The sequence below is a fragment of the Myotis lucifugus genome, unplaced genomic scaffold (genome assembly GCF_000147115.1).
Source record: "Myotis lucifugus unplaced genomic scaffold, Myoluc2.0 scaffold_23, whole genome shotgun sequence".
Taxonomy (NCBI): domain Eukaryota; kingdom Metazoa; phylum Chordata; class Mammalia; order Chiroptera; family Vespertilionidae; genus Myotis; species Myotis lucifugus.
The window spans coordinates 937,815-950,578 of record NW_005871071.1 but is presented as its reverse complement, the minus strand read 5'-3'; the positions used below and the strand labels follow the sequence as shown (position 1 = coordinate 950,578).

At 41.2% G+C, this 12,764-nt stretch overlaps 1 protein-coding gene across 1 annotated transcript in view; it reads right to left on the bottom strand.

Moving 5' to 3' along the window:
* The window catches only part of ALDH1A2 (aldehyde dehydrogenase 1 family member A2), a 51,637-nt gene extending 42,507 nt beyond the window's left edge, over window positions 1–9,130 (bottom strand). The window contains exons 1-3 of the mRNA XM_006085903.2: window positions 9,030–9,130; window positions 8,756–8,896; window positions 5,552–5,681 (exon numbers count right to left, since the gene is read on the bottom strand). Of these exons, the coding sequence (XP_006085965.1) occupies window positions 5,552–5,681; window positions 8,756–8,830 (205 nt within the window). The 5' untranslated portion in view covers window positions 8,831–8,896; window positions 9,030–9,130. The remainder of the gene's footprint in view (window positions 1–5,551; window positions 5,682–8,755; window positions 8,897–9,029) is intronic.
* Window positions 9,131–12,764: the final 3,634 nt, after the last annotated feature.

The window sequence follows — 12,764 nt, the reverse complement described above, 5'->3', positions numbered from 1 at the left end:
TTGAAACTAGGTCATCAGATTTCAAGTTCATTGCCCTTAGAAACATATTAAAGACTCTTTTGTGAATAAGGTGTTGGATTTAGGTGGATATCACAAATCATAGGACCCGTGTTATGTCAACAAGTTCAAATGGGGTAAAATGACAACTCTTTTGTAAAAGGTGAGGATGACTCTTTGAGGATCTGGAATGTGGACACAGAGAACTCACAGAAACTCCAGCATCTTAAGGTATACAGGGAACACTGCAGAGCAACACCCCCTTACCTCAGGGGGGGGGGGGGTCAGGGCACAAGGCTGAACGCCTCTCTCCCCTTTTCCTAGGCAAGTTGACTCACAGGAGCAACAGTAATAACCTCTCTCTCTCCCTTCTACACCTAAGGTGATACATAATGAGTACTCTCATCTGCTAGAAGAAAAATTACCACCCGTTTTCCCATCTTTTATGTTAATAACTAGAGGCCTGATGCATGAAAATCGTGCAAGGGGCTCGACCCTTGCCGCCCCGGCTGCCTTGGCTGGACCTTGCAGCCCTGACTTCATCCGGAAGGTCATCCGGACAATCGTCTGGAAGGATGTTCGGATGGTCGTTCTGCTGTTCGGTCTAATATATTAGGTCTTTATTATATAGGATGCTCCCCAAGTACGGCAAGATGACTTAAAGGTTGTTCCCTTCATTTCTCATGGGCTTCATGTAGAAAACATCTCCACCCAAACACAGACTCTCTACTTGGGGCTGCGATGATCTTACGTCTTCTTACCAACCATGAAGCAGAGAGAACCAGACTCAGCATGAAGGCCTGCATTTGATGAAGACACCAAAAAAATGTTCTGAATCCCACAGCCTGAACTGACAAGACAGAACATAATAACTATGGTGGAGAAAACTAAAGAAAAGATGAGATACCGAAACAGAAATACTAAATCACATGTGTAAGGCTTTTATCTCTCAGCCTCTTTCCCATTTCACTCAAGAAAGTAAAATTATAGAGTAAGATACCACTCTTACAGGAGTTTAAGACTCACCCAGAGACAACTTCCCGGATGTGTTTTACACCTGAGTGTTTACACAGCATGTGGAATATAAATTTCTTACAATTAAAGACATTATCATACTACTAGAGGCGTGGTGCACGAGATTCGTGCACCCGGGGGGTGTGGACCCTCAGCCCAGTCTGCGCCTTCTCACAGTCCAGGAGCCCTTGGGGTATGTCCAACTGACAACTTAGGCCCGCCCCCCATGTCAGTCAGACATCCTTAGTGCTGCGGAGGCCAGCTTCTGGCTTAGCGGTGCTCCCCCTGTGGGAGTATCTGCCCCCTGGTGGTCAGTGTGTGTCATAGCAACCGGTCGTTCCACGGTTCAGTCGATTTGCATATTACCCTTTGATTATATAGGATAAATTTGGTTGAATTTTGGATCAAATTTTATAGGTGTAGATTGAGCCATTTCTAGAATTATATCGTCTTCTTCCCTAGAAATGAATAATAAACTTCCTCTGTATTTGTGAAATGCACTTAAGCTACTGTTCTATGTTTTTTGAGGGGAACTCAACAAATTACATAGGAGAGACTTGGCTGGTTTGGCTCAGTGGATAGAGTGTCGGCCTGTGAACCAAAGGGTCCTGGGTTTGATTCCAGTCAAGGGCATGTGCCTTGGTTGCAGGCTCCTCCCCAGCCTGGGCCCTGGTCAGGGTATGTGCAGAAGGCAACCAATCGATGTGTTTCTCTCCTATTGATATTTCTCTCTGTCTTTCCCTTTCTCTTCCACTCTCTCTAAAAATCAATGGGCAAGTATCCTTGGGTGAGGATTAAAAAGAAAAAATTACACAGGAGAGAGAGCAATTATTTAGTTAATTATAACAATTTAATTATTTGGATTATTCCTTCAGAGTAAACATTATTTCTTAAAGCAAATTTTATAGTTACTTGAAAAATTTTTTTTACAGAATTCTCATAAGCATATCTGACATTGACACAATCTATACAAAAACTAGACAGTATAATTGGGCAATATGTACAGTCAATAAAATCAGAAAAATCTAAAATGTGCCAGAAATTGAGAAGTTTATCCAAAATGGACTGCAAGAACTAGCTCTCGGTTACATTACAATACTAAGAGTATCTGAAGAACTGCAGTTAGTTTGATATACCTGGTCACACTAATAAATTAGTTTATTTGATAGCATAAAAATCTGTACAGCATTCAGTGAATGGGAGGTCATCTCCCCCTCTCCAGTATTAGAACAATTAGACCAGCTACACTGAACCATCCCGTCATGTCCCCTGGCAGATTCCTATGTATTCTGACACTGAACAGATACTGAACAGACCTCGCAGAACAGTTTACGGCTATAATGATAAACTATAAACACCTATACAAACACTGAGACTTTACATTACTTCTCTGAACCTCAGTTTCTTTGTCTGAAAAATGAGGAGATTGGCCTTAGGAATCCTTGAGGTCTTTGCAGCCTTAAACCTCTCAAAGAGGTTACATGTGAAACAGTAACTTCATGACCTCCTGTCACCACCAATTCAGGTCCCACTAACTACCCTGATTCTTCTTAGGTGGGCAGAACAAATAGCTCCCCCCTCTCAGGGAACAATAAGATTTCATCATATGTGCCCTTCATTAATAGCACTAAACTAGATGTAGCTGTTGAAGGCAAAGCCTTAGGATCTGAGTCAATGTCTGAGCACTTTTTACCGATTATTTCGTTTAACGCATAAAACTGAAAGGAGATGGAAGTGGATAAATAATTACATATGACCTGAGTAGGTTTTTAACCTTTTCTGTAGGCTAATAGAAAGCCATTCTGTAGGAATTCAGCTTAAAGCATGAACTATATTTTCTCTGGTTACATATCACAAAATCAATAAAATCAACACTAGGTAGTTACAGAGGAAAACCTTATGCAAATCAATTAACCTCCATTTCTCCCTCCATTAATTGCAAACAAGTTTTGATCCTCCATCATAGTTTGTGGACATGAGAGAATATAGGTTTAAAATGATCAAAATGGGGAAAATAATACTTTGCCTGCTGGGTTGCTATGAGATTAGAGATGATATAATGAGCACAAATAAGGTGTTCACTAAATCATAGTAATGGTTATTATTTATCAACATAATTAGAAGTGCCATCGTAGCAGGGTCAGAGCACAGGATTTATGGTCAGAGACAACAGCTCCACTGAGCATCATGGCAGGAAATGACAGACAGTGCTGTGCAGGAAAAAGCATCGAGACCTTCATGAATCACACTGATACTGCATGATTCCGGGATAACATCCACTGTGGGCCCTGAGTGGGATGCAATGGAGAGGAATGGGAGAGGCTCTCAAGTCAGAAGAAGCAGCTGTCCAGTGGATGGCTCAGATGGTCATGCCATAACCCTTTTCTCCTCCTCCCAAATAGAGGGAGGCTACCCTACGAGGGGGTGGAGGAGGAAGCAGATACTTGCTCTCCCCAACTGATTGTCCATCATGTAATCAAAGTGCAATTTTGATCATGGCACTCATGTGTTTAAAATAATTCAGTGACTCACCATTGGAATAAAATGTGCAGCGTAGTTTTCCCAGCCTCAGAGCCCCACTGTCTTCTATATCTGGCTATACTTTCAGATCCACTACCACTCTGTACTCTCCTCCTCCCATGCTTTGCACAGGCATTGCCACCATCTGTGATGGCCCTATCTCCATCTTTACTTACCTACCTTTCGGGTATCATCTTGTTCATCTCAACTCCTTCTCAAGGAAACCTTAATACCGGCTAAGATTGCCTCTCCTATGGATTCCCATTGAACTTCATGCTTCCACATCTGAACAAACCACACTGCACTGCATTTGCTTGTCTACTTACTGCTTTTCCTTACTATTTTATGAGCATCTTACTTACTCACCTTTGTAGTCCCCAATGCTTAACACAGGACCTGAGAGAACAGGTGCCTGCTCCGTGCTGGTCTCTACCCTCTCCTTGCTACTCAAGGCAGAGGCCCCGCAGTCCAGGCATCACCTGGCAGCTGGTTAGGAATACAGAATCTCAGGCCCCACCCCAGACCTATTCAATCAGAAACTGCACTTGAAGATCCCAGGTGGTACACAGGCACAATAAAGTTTGAGAAGAACTGCTCTAAGCCATTTGCACTATCAACCAACCATCCCCTTTTTATAAACCAACTAGAGGCCCGGTGCACAAATTCGTGCATGGCTGGGGTCCTGCCAGCCCACCCCGATGGGGGCTGATCGGGGATGGGGCCAGCTAGGGGGAGGGGCCGCAGGCAGTTGGCCAGCTGTCCCTGCCCCCAATCAGGCCCGTTGGCCAGCTGCAGTGGGCGTCATAGTGACCGGTCATTCTGATCATTCCAGGGTTCTGATTGTTGGATATATATATATACATATATATATATATATATATATATATATATATATATATACATATATTTATAATCTTCAGTCTAGGAAGGCCTCACAGGGCACTTCCAGGATGCCAGCATTACTTCACACTCTTCCTAGTACGCACAGGGAGAGCAGGCTGTGTTCCGGAGAACACCGGTAGAATACCTGGCACCGGACTTGGCAACCTCCAGGGGCCACTCAATAAACATGTATTTTCTTCCCTTATATCTATTCACACTCCCATCCACATAGCTCTTTCAGTCGGTCCCTTTCCTGCCATAACTCTTCCTCCCAGTAGGTAAAATGGATCCTCTAGTGAGCCTAGTCACCAGGCTCTACTATTAAAATTTCAGCTCTACAACTCTAGCTGGGTTAGTTAGAAAAACCATTTAACTTCCCGAGGCCTCAGTTTCCTCCTCTGTCAGTGAGGAGGTTAATAACAGTGCCTTCCTTTTGGGGTGCTGGGCAAGCACTCCATGTGGTATTCGCTATCCCTAATAGTCACGCTCAGGTCAGGAACTTTCCACCAACTAACTCAGTCTGGATATTTTCTCTCTCCTTTAAAGGAATACAGTACTGATAGGTTGAGCCACATGACTTAACAAAAAAGAAAAAGAAAGGCATCAGGATGGTTGTTGTTTTTATAGATTGTGAAAGTAATTCATGGTCAATATGGAAAAGCATTTTTTAAAAAGAAATACGTCATCCATAATCTCACCACCAAGAGAAAACAACTGTTAACATTTTAGAGTATTTCCTTCTAAACAAATAGATCTTATGTTTCAGGAGGGAAAGAACTATGCCTTAATCTGCTCAGAATTTTCCCAGACTTCCCACACCCGAGGCCTCTCCCCGGCTCTGAACCTAACCTAGCCCAGTGCTGAGCACTCAGCAGCTGACAAACACATACCTGTTCCTTGGCTGACTGATGTACTGATGTAAGTGGCTTGACCCTGCACTTATATGTGAACTGTCTGTGTGTAGAAATAGGGTCATTATCCGAGTGATGTAATCTGTTTGGCTCTTTGTTTGGTTCAGTCTGCTCTAAGTGTGCTCATATCTGCATTCTATGTGACTGCTCCTTGTGTTTGGTGGTGAAAAGTGTGTTTCCGGTGGGGTCTCCTGTTTCCTTTTCCAATGTACTCAGATTTCACATACCTACAGGAATGGTCATCCCGTGAATTTTATCAGCCCAGCCTGCGTAATACCGAAGCGTTTTGATGACCCCCTGCAAATCCACATAAAAAGCTTGCAGGAACGGTTTGCCACCATTGAGGGATTCCATGGTCTGCGGGAAAAGAAACAGAGAGAACTTTCCAGTGATACGCTATATAATTTCTGGAGCAGAAGAAAAAAGAAAGCGAGAGAGCACAGATGAATATGGACAGTGATGCATACCTGGTCAACTCTGATTTCTCAAATACAAAGATTTCAGTACTGCCAGTTTAGTTTCCAGTAAAAATCACAACGACTATATCTGTGCATGTTCTTGGGCTTGCGTGCTCCCAGTAATCACTATCCAAGTGCATAAACACGAGATTTCTTCAACTGGTGATAAACAAATACTCTCTGGTCAAACCACCTTCTCTTATATTAGTGATCAGAGCTGGGAAGGGAGGGGGGGTCAGAGTCCACACCAGTAATCTGAGTCCACAAAGAGGAGCAGGGACATGGGCTTTTATGCAACTGATGAGAATATAAAACGTTTTCCACAGCTGCCAAGACCCCTGCTGAGGAATGGAATATCCACGGCGCACAGTGAGTTTATTTATTGCCACCAAATAAACAAGGTCTCCTCCAGGGAAGCTCAGACTTTAACTACTCGAGGGCTGCTTTTTTGTAAATATTTATGTTAGCAACCATTATATATTGAGAGTGAAGTATCTGGTTCATTTAATAAAAATAGAGATATAAGGCAGTTTTAGATTATAAATGTTATTATTTTAATCACATGTTCCTAAAGTGGTTAAATCCGTAACAAAAAGAACTAGAAATGAATACACTGAAATGAGAAAAGAGTACTTTGACTTGAGAAATATTAACAGTGTTGCAAGGTGAACAAATGAAAGAAACAAAACATGTTTGTAATCTCATGTCCTTTTCTATAAGGACATTTTATAAAACATAGTGGTATGAAAACTGAGCACTGAAAACTAAAATTGAAATATTCTCCATCCCATAACATGAAAATACTATTATTTACAGTGCAACTTATCCACTTACTGTGTGTATAAGATGAAATTCATTTTAAAATATCATGTTACTTAGCTTCTTTTTCTGACTGACTTATTTTGCTGAGCATAGTATTCTCAAGCTAAGAACCATATGATGTCATTCATATGTGGCATATAAAACTGAAACCCATAGATGCAAACAACAATGTGGTGGTTACCACAGAGAGGTGGGTGGGAAGCTGGTAAAGGTTATAGGGGGCCTAATACATGGTGATGGACGATGATTTGACTTTGAATTGGGAGCACACAATGCAATATACAGATCATGTATCATAGAAATGCACACTTGAAACTTATATGATCCTATTAACCATGTCACCTCAAAAAAATAAAATATTGTGTTACTTATCACTGTACATCGACTCACCTTTATTAAAAGAAATCAAATTACTTCCTAGTACTTTTTATAATATTTATATGTTCATGAGATGAGCATTACATTCTCCACGTCTAGCATAGAGCCATCTACACAGCAGAGAGTGCAATAGAGTCAATAATGAAAATCTGGGCCACGTGAATGGTCCCTAGGAGCTACTGATACCAGCCAAATCGGCCTGAGAGCTGCCAGACTAGGTTTATTTTCAACTGTGTTTACTCGGATACAGTATTAACCTCAGTTCGGGCAGGAGCTCCCCTACATTCCAGAGGCCACCTCTTACTAACACTCACGCCTCTCGTGACTTGGTAGGGTTTAAAGGAAGAGAGGCCATTCAAGTGTCGTCACAGTGAGACATATGTCAGAAAAAGAATGGCATTTGAATTCTATGACATGAATCTATAACTGCAAAAATGAGCTATACCATCATTTAGTACATTTTGTTAATCTGATGTTGTAAATATTGTGTCTTTAACTCAATCAAGCTGACCGTTACAGACCCTCAGAGTACCTCCCACTGACTATGTGCCAGGAACTGTGCTAGAGATTTTTTAAAGTAAAATATAATTTTCATTCTCAAAAAAATCATATACCTTGGAATACCCTAAGCTATTCCAGAGAATTCAGTTTTGCATGATATTGATAGGTTAGCCAAAAAAAAATGGTGTTGAGGCTTAAATAAGTTTGAGAAACACTGGGTAGGGCTTTTCAGATTCGTGTATATGCTTGGTGTCTTGTGAATCTCCAAGAAGGAGCCATTTCACCATGAAACACCTTTTTCACAATATAAATAAGCACCTCCTTGAAGGACTTGATTAGGAAACGGTTTTATAGATGAATAAAGGTGACGTATAGCTAGCGTTCCAAACCATCTCCATGAGGATGCATTTTTGTTTCCATACTCTGAACTGATCCCTGAGGGGCTGGTGGGAGGGAGGGGCCCTGGGAGGTGTGAACTGAGGAAGGGTACGGATGCCTGCTTCTCCCAAAGCGAGCCCCACGGGGACCTGTTTGCCCAAGCAGACAGCAGGACCTAGTATTCGTGGTTTGAATGCCCTGACTGAGCAACGATGCCCTAACTATTAATTGATCAGTTGTACGTCATCCACGTGGGGATCCCTTGTGTACCGAACAGGCATTCCCCAATGGTTCCAGCTTCCAAAAAGTCTTTTCTCTAACAAAATGATTTTACTTTAAAAACTGGCAGTAACAACAACAAAAACATTAAGAGAGGAACGTTCCTTGTGTAAGAAAAAGACCGTTTTAGTGAAAGGAAGTAGCTGAGAGGGACAGAACAAAGGCAGCAGGAGTGCACCAGGCGTCCCCATCACGCCCCGTGCTCCTGAAGGAGTCTCCTTAGTCAAGAGGGGTTAACTCTGGGGAGTCAAAAACTGTCCTTTTGATTCTTCAATGAATCATTTGGTATTGGTTTTCTGCAAGCAGCATGGGGACTCTCCTGCTGCTTAAGAGGCTTGTTCTGTTTGTTGAGGGCGGGAGGGAGGCAGGAAGGCCCTTACCAGTCATGGGAAGCTAAGGTTTTGTTCTTCAAAATTAAGTAAGAAGAGACTCTCAGCTGGTCCTCCACTTACCTCCCCCACCTGATGCAAAAGCCAAACATCTCTCTTGTGTTACATACTCCGTAGCTTGTTCCCCCGGTCTGCTTCACATCATACTTTCATAAAGAGTGAGGAATCTGAATTTCAGTGGAAAGGTAAATTTGGGGTAAAGACAATGTTTGCTTAGGCTACTTACTGCAAGAACTGCCCTGTCTCGTTCCACCAAGTCTGCGAGCTTATCCAACAGACGTCCTCTTTCAGAAGCATCCATCCTTCTCCACACTGATCCAAGGGAGAACGCCAGGCGGGCTGCCTGCACTGCTTTGTCTATATCCGCCTGTTAGAGAGAACGACGCACAACTGAAGCGAGACAACACTCCAGGTAAAGGAAGAACCAACCGCTCTCAAATGTCAGTGGTGGTGTCTGGAAAGTAACTTCTCAGGGAGTCTTTTTTCTAAAAAGGACGTACCTTGTCTGCTTCTTGAACTTCACACACCTGTTCTCCTGTGGCTGGATTATAGACAGGGAACACTCTCCCGCTCTCTGAGTTCTGCCACTCGTTGTTAATAAAAATCTAAAGGAGTAAACAGCAGAATGGGATTGGTGAGACAGGTGACAGGAAGCCAGTCAGAGGCAAACTGTTACGGAAGTATCACAGTAATCATACTTACTCTATATGCTTGCTGCTATGCAGGTAAAGTACAGAATATGAAGAGTTGTAAGAGACCCTTAAACAGTATGCAGTCCAGCTTCCCCCTGCCCCTAATTCAGAAATTTCCTCTATGACTTTTTTTACCTCAATGTCATCCAAAGATTAAATACAGTGAACCTGTCAGCCAGTGAGAGAGTCAAAAAGAAATGAAAGGATAGTCTCATAAACATAGAAAACATACACTGGGGCTAGGAAAATATTTATTGATCCATCATCCAAGCTCTGGCCAATACACATAAGGAGTAAATTGTGGATTAAACTGACAGTGGTCAAACCTTAGATCCTAGTTTCTCTGTCAGAGGCATAAGCGTCTTCACAGGGAAACTTGAAGGTGCTGAAATATACACTGAGTGGCCAGATTACTATGACCACCTGACGTTTCTAGGCAAATTAGCTATAATTTCGCACTGAAGTTGCTAGAGGCCAGACCATTATAAATAGGAAAGCAGGTTGTTTACCACGACAGTAGAAGTGATTTTTTTCTGAAGATATGGGTCAACAACGCGATTTAACAGCCTTTGAATGTGGGATGTATATATACACTGAGTGGCCAGATTATTATGACCACCCCAGCAGTACTTCGTTGGGCCACCTTTTGCCTTCAATACTGCAGCAATTCTTCTTGGCATTGACTCCATGAGATGTTGAAAGGTGATGCGAGGAATCTGACACCATCCCTGATGAATAGCACTGTCCAGTTCTGTGAGATTTGATGGTTGTGGAACCAGCTGCCTGATGGCTCTTTTAACTTCATCCCACAAATGCTCAATTGGATTGAGATCTGGTGAATTGTGGGGGCCACCTAAGCAAGGTAAAGTCTCCCTCATGTTCTTGAAACCACTCCTGCACAATACGAGCACCGTGGCATGGCGCATTGTCTTGTTGGAAGAAGCCATCTCTATTGGGATATGCCATCAACATAATAGGATGAACTTGATCAGCAACGATACTTAGGTATGTTGTGCTACTCAGACGTTGTTCCACACGAATTAAAGGGCCCAAATCATGCCAGGAAAACATGCCCCAAACCATAACACTGCCCCCACTAGCTTGAAGGGTTGTACTCATGCATGTGGGATGCATGCTTTCATGCTGTTTCCACCAAATTCTCACTCTGCCATCTGCATGATGCAACTGGAAACGTGATTCATTGGACCACATGACTTTTTTCCAATGCTCAACTATCCAATCCTTGTATTTCTGTGCGTATTGGAGACGTTTTATCTTGGTAACTGCAGACAGCAAAGGTGTTCGAACAGGCCTTCGGCTTCCATATCCCATACGATGCAGTGTATAGATAATTTGCCTACAAATGTCAGGTGGTCATAATAATCTGGCCACTCACGTTCAAATAAATCCCACGTTCAAAGGCTGTTAAATCACGTTGTTTACCCATATCTTCAGAAAAAAATCACTTCTACTGTCGTGGTAAACAACCTGCTTCCCTATTTATAATGGTCTGGCCCTCTAGCAACTTCAGCGCGAAATTATAGCTAATTTGCCTAGAAACGTCAGGTGGTCATAATAATCTGGCCTCTCAGTGTATAAGCATTTACTTAATTTACAGTCAGATCCTGAATCGAGCAATCACTCAGACCAAACTAACTAGTGAATCAAACAAGTTACAAGTTGAACCCAAATGAGATTTCTCTCTCTTTGCTTGGTAGGTTACATGGCTCAGCAGAGGGAAAGGTCTATAACTTTCAAATTGGTCTCTCTAGGCTTTCTTAAGAGCTTTGGTTTCCTTATATAAAAAATGAAGATTTTATTAAAATGGCAAAGAGACTAATGGTTTAAGAAATTATTTGAGTCAATTTCTCAGAAGATTTATAAGACGTGAGTTAAAAAAAAGAAGGGGAAATATAGGCAAAGAAAATTCAAAAATTTTATAGCATTAAGAAAGAAACCCAAAGGAATAGTTTGGACTATTAAAAGTCAAAGAATGCACAGAGATGTTTTCTGTAACATTAATGGCATGACAATGAAAGTTTCTGAACTTGGGAGTCAGTCAGTGGTAATCTGGTTTCCTATTGCCTGCCATTTTAACAATCACAGATGAGGCGAAATGATTACAGAGTTACAATTTTAAATATTAAGTTCTATATTATTCCAAAGCTTCACTTTTTCCTGGCTTTGATAAAACAATGAGTCTGTGTTGAAGAAGTTATCTTTTCCTGAAGGCTTTTTAAGATAAAGGGGAAAAAATATCTTATATCTGTATAGCACTTAATACAAATGTATTAAGCACAAGCACAATGACCTTGTAATTTCATACATTTTAATATGCAATTTACAAACATACTTAGTATAATGTATTCATTTATTCAATAAATACTTAGCTACTTCTCGCCACTGGAGCGGCAAAGATGCCTAAGGGTTCCAGCCTTCCAGTCAGCGTCTTACATAGTCTCTAGTAATTCATTAAATATTTACAACACCCCTAACAGCAGGGCTTTATTCTCTCTACAGAAAATGAGACAACAGAGAGGCCGGGAAGGTAAGAGTCCTAAGAAGCAGGTTCTCGGGGTGGCTCTGATTCAGTCTATTGCTCTTCACATTACACCCTGGTTGCCAGGATTGCTCAGTCCAAAGAAACACAACTAGTTAACTGATGTCTAAGCCTGAATTAGAGCTACAGTTTTTAGACTCCTGGTCTAGTTCTCTTTTCATTCCATTTAACAAATTTCCTAACAGTCCACAGCTGATCATATCTGCATGTTCCTTTGAAACACTATGTGATTTCTAAGGTAACAAAAAAAAAAGAGGTTAATTTTATTAAGGATTCCCAAGTACTGTATTATTATCAGATTTAAGGAACAAGGAGTCTTGCCAATATTTATTCCTTTTATCCACTATTTATCTACTTCTCAATCTTTGGAAAATCATCATGATCCAATGTTAGTTTTTAAGTTTCTTTGCTGAGCAGTTCTATTTGTAAGGATGGATATTTCATGACTTTTATTGTTTCATAGAGGTCTTCTAACTCAATCTAAGAGAAAAATTATTTGTTTTTAATGGAATAAAACTCATTCTCTTACTATTGTCATTTAAGTCCATTGATCTTTTTATAAACCCAAGATATGATATGGAATCTTAGTGATTTTTCCTAAACCTTGAAACATTTTGCTATTTCATCATCCTAAAAGCTATTTCATCATCACTCATTATTTCCAACTATGCTAAAAAAAAAACTCCTAAAAAATAAGGAAACAAAAACATTACAGAACTGCCTAGAAATCTCTCTTTATATAAGGCTAAGTGACCGACCGTCCAACCATCGAACTGAATGGCTGGCTGGTACATATGACACGTACTGGCAATTTAAAAATAAATGTTGACTCGCATATGTGTGATATATACAAAGCTCTCACTGGCACCAGTCACACGTGTGTGTTTCGATCTGTCATTGTTGATTGTGAATTTGGTTGACACTTCTATTATAGAGAAAGGGTGAATAGCGATAAAATATTTCTTCTAATTAACTTCCTTTCA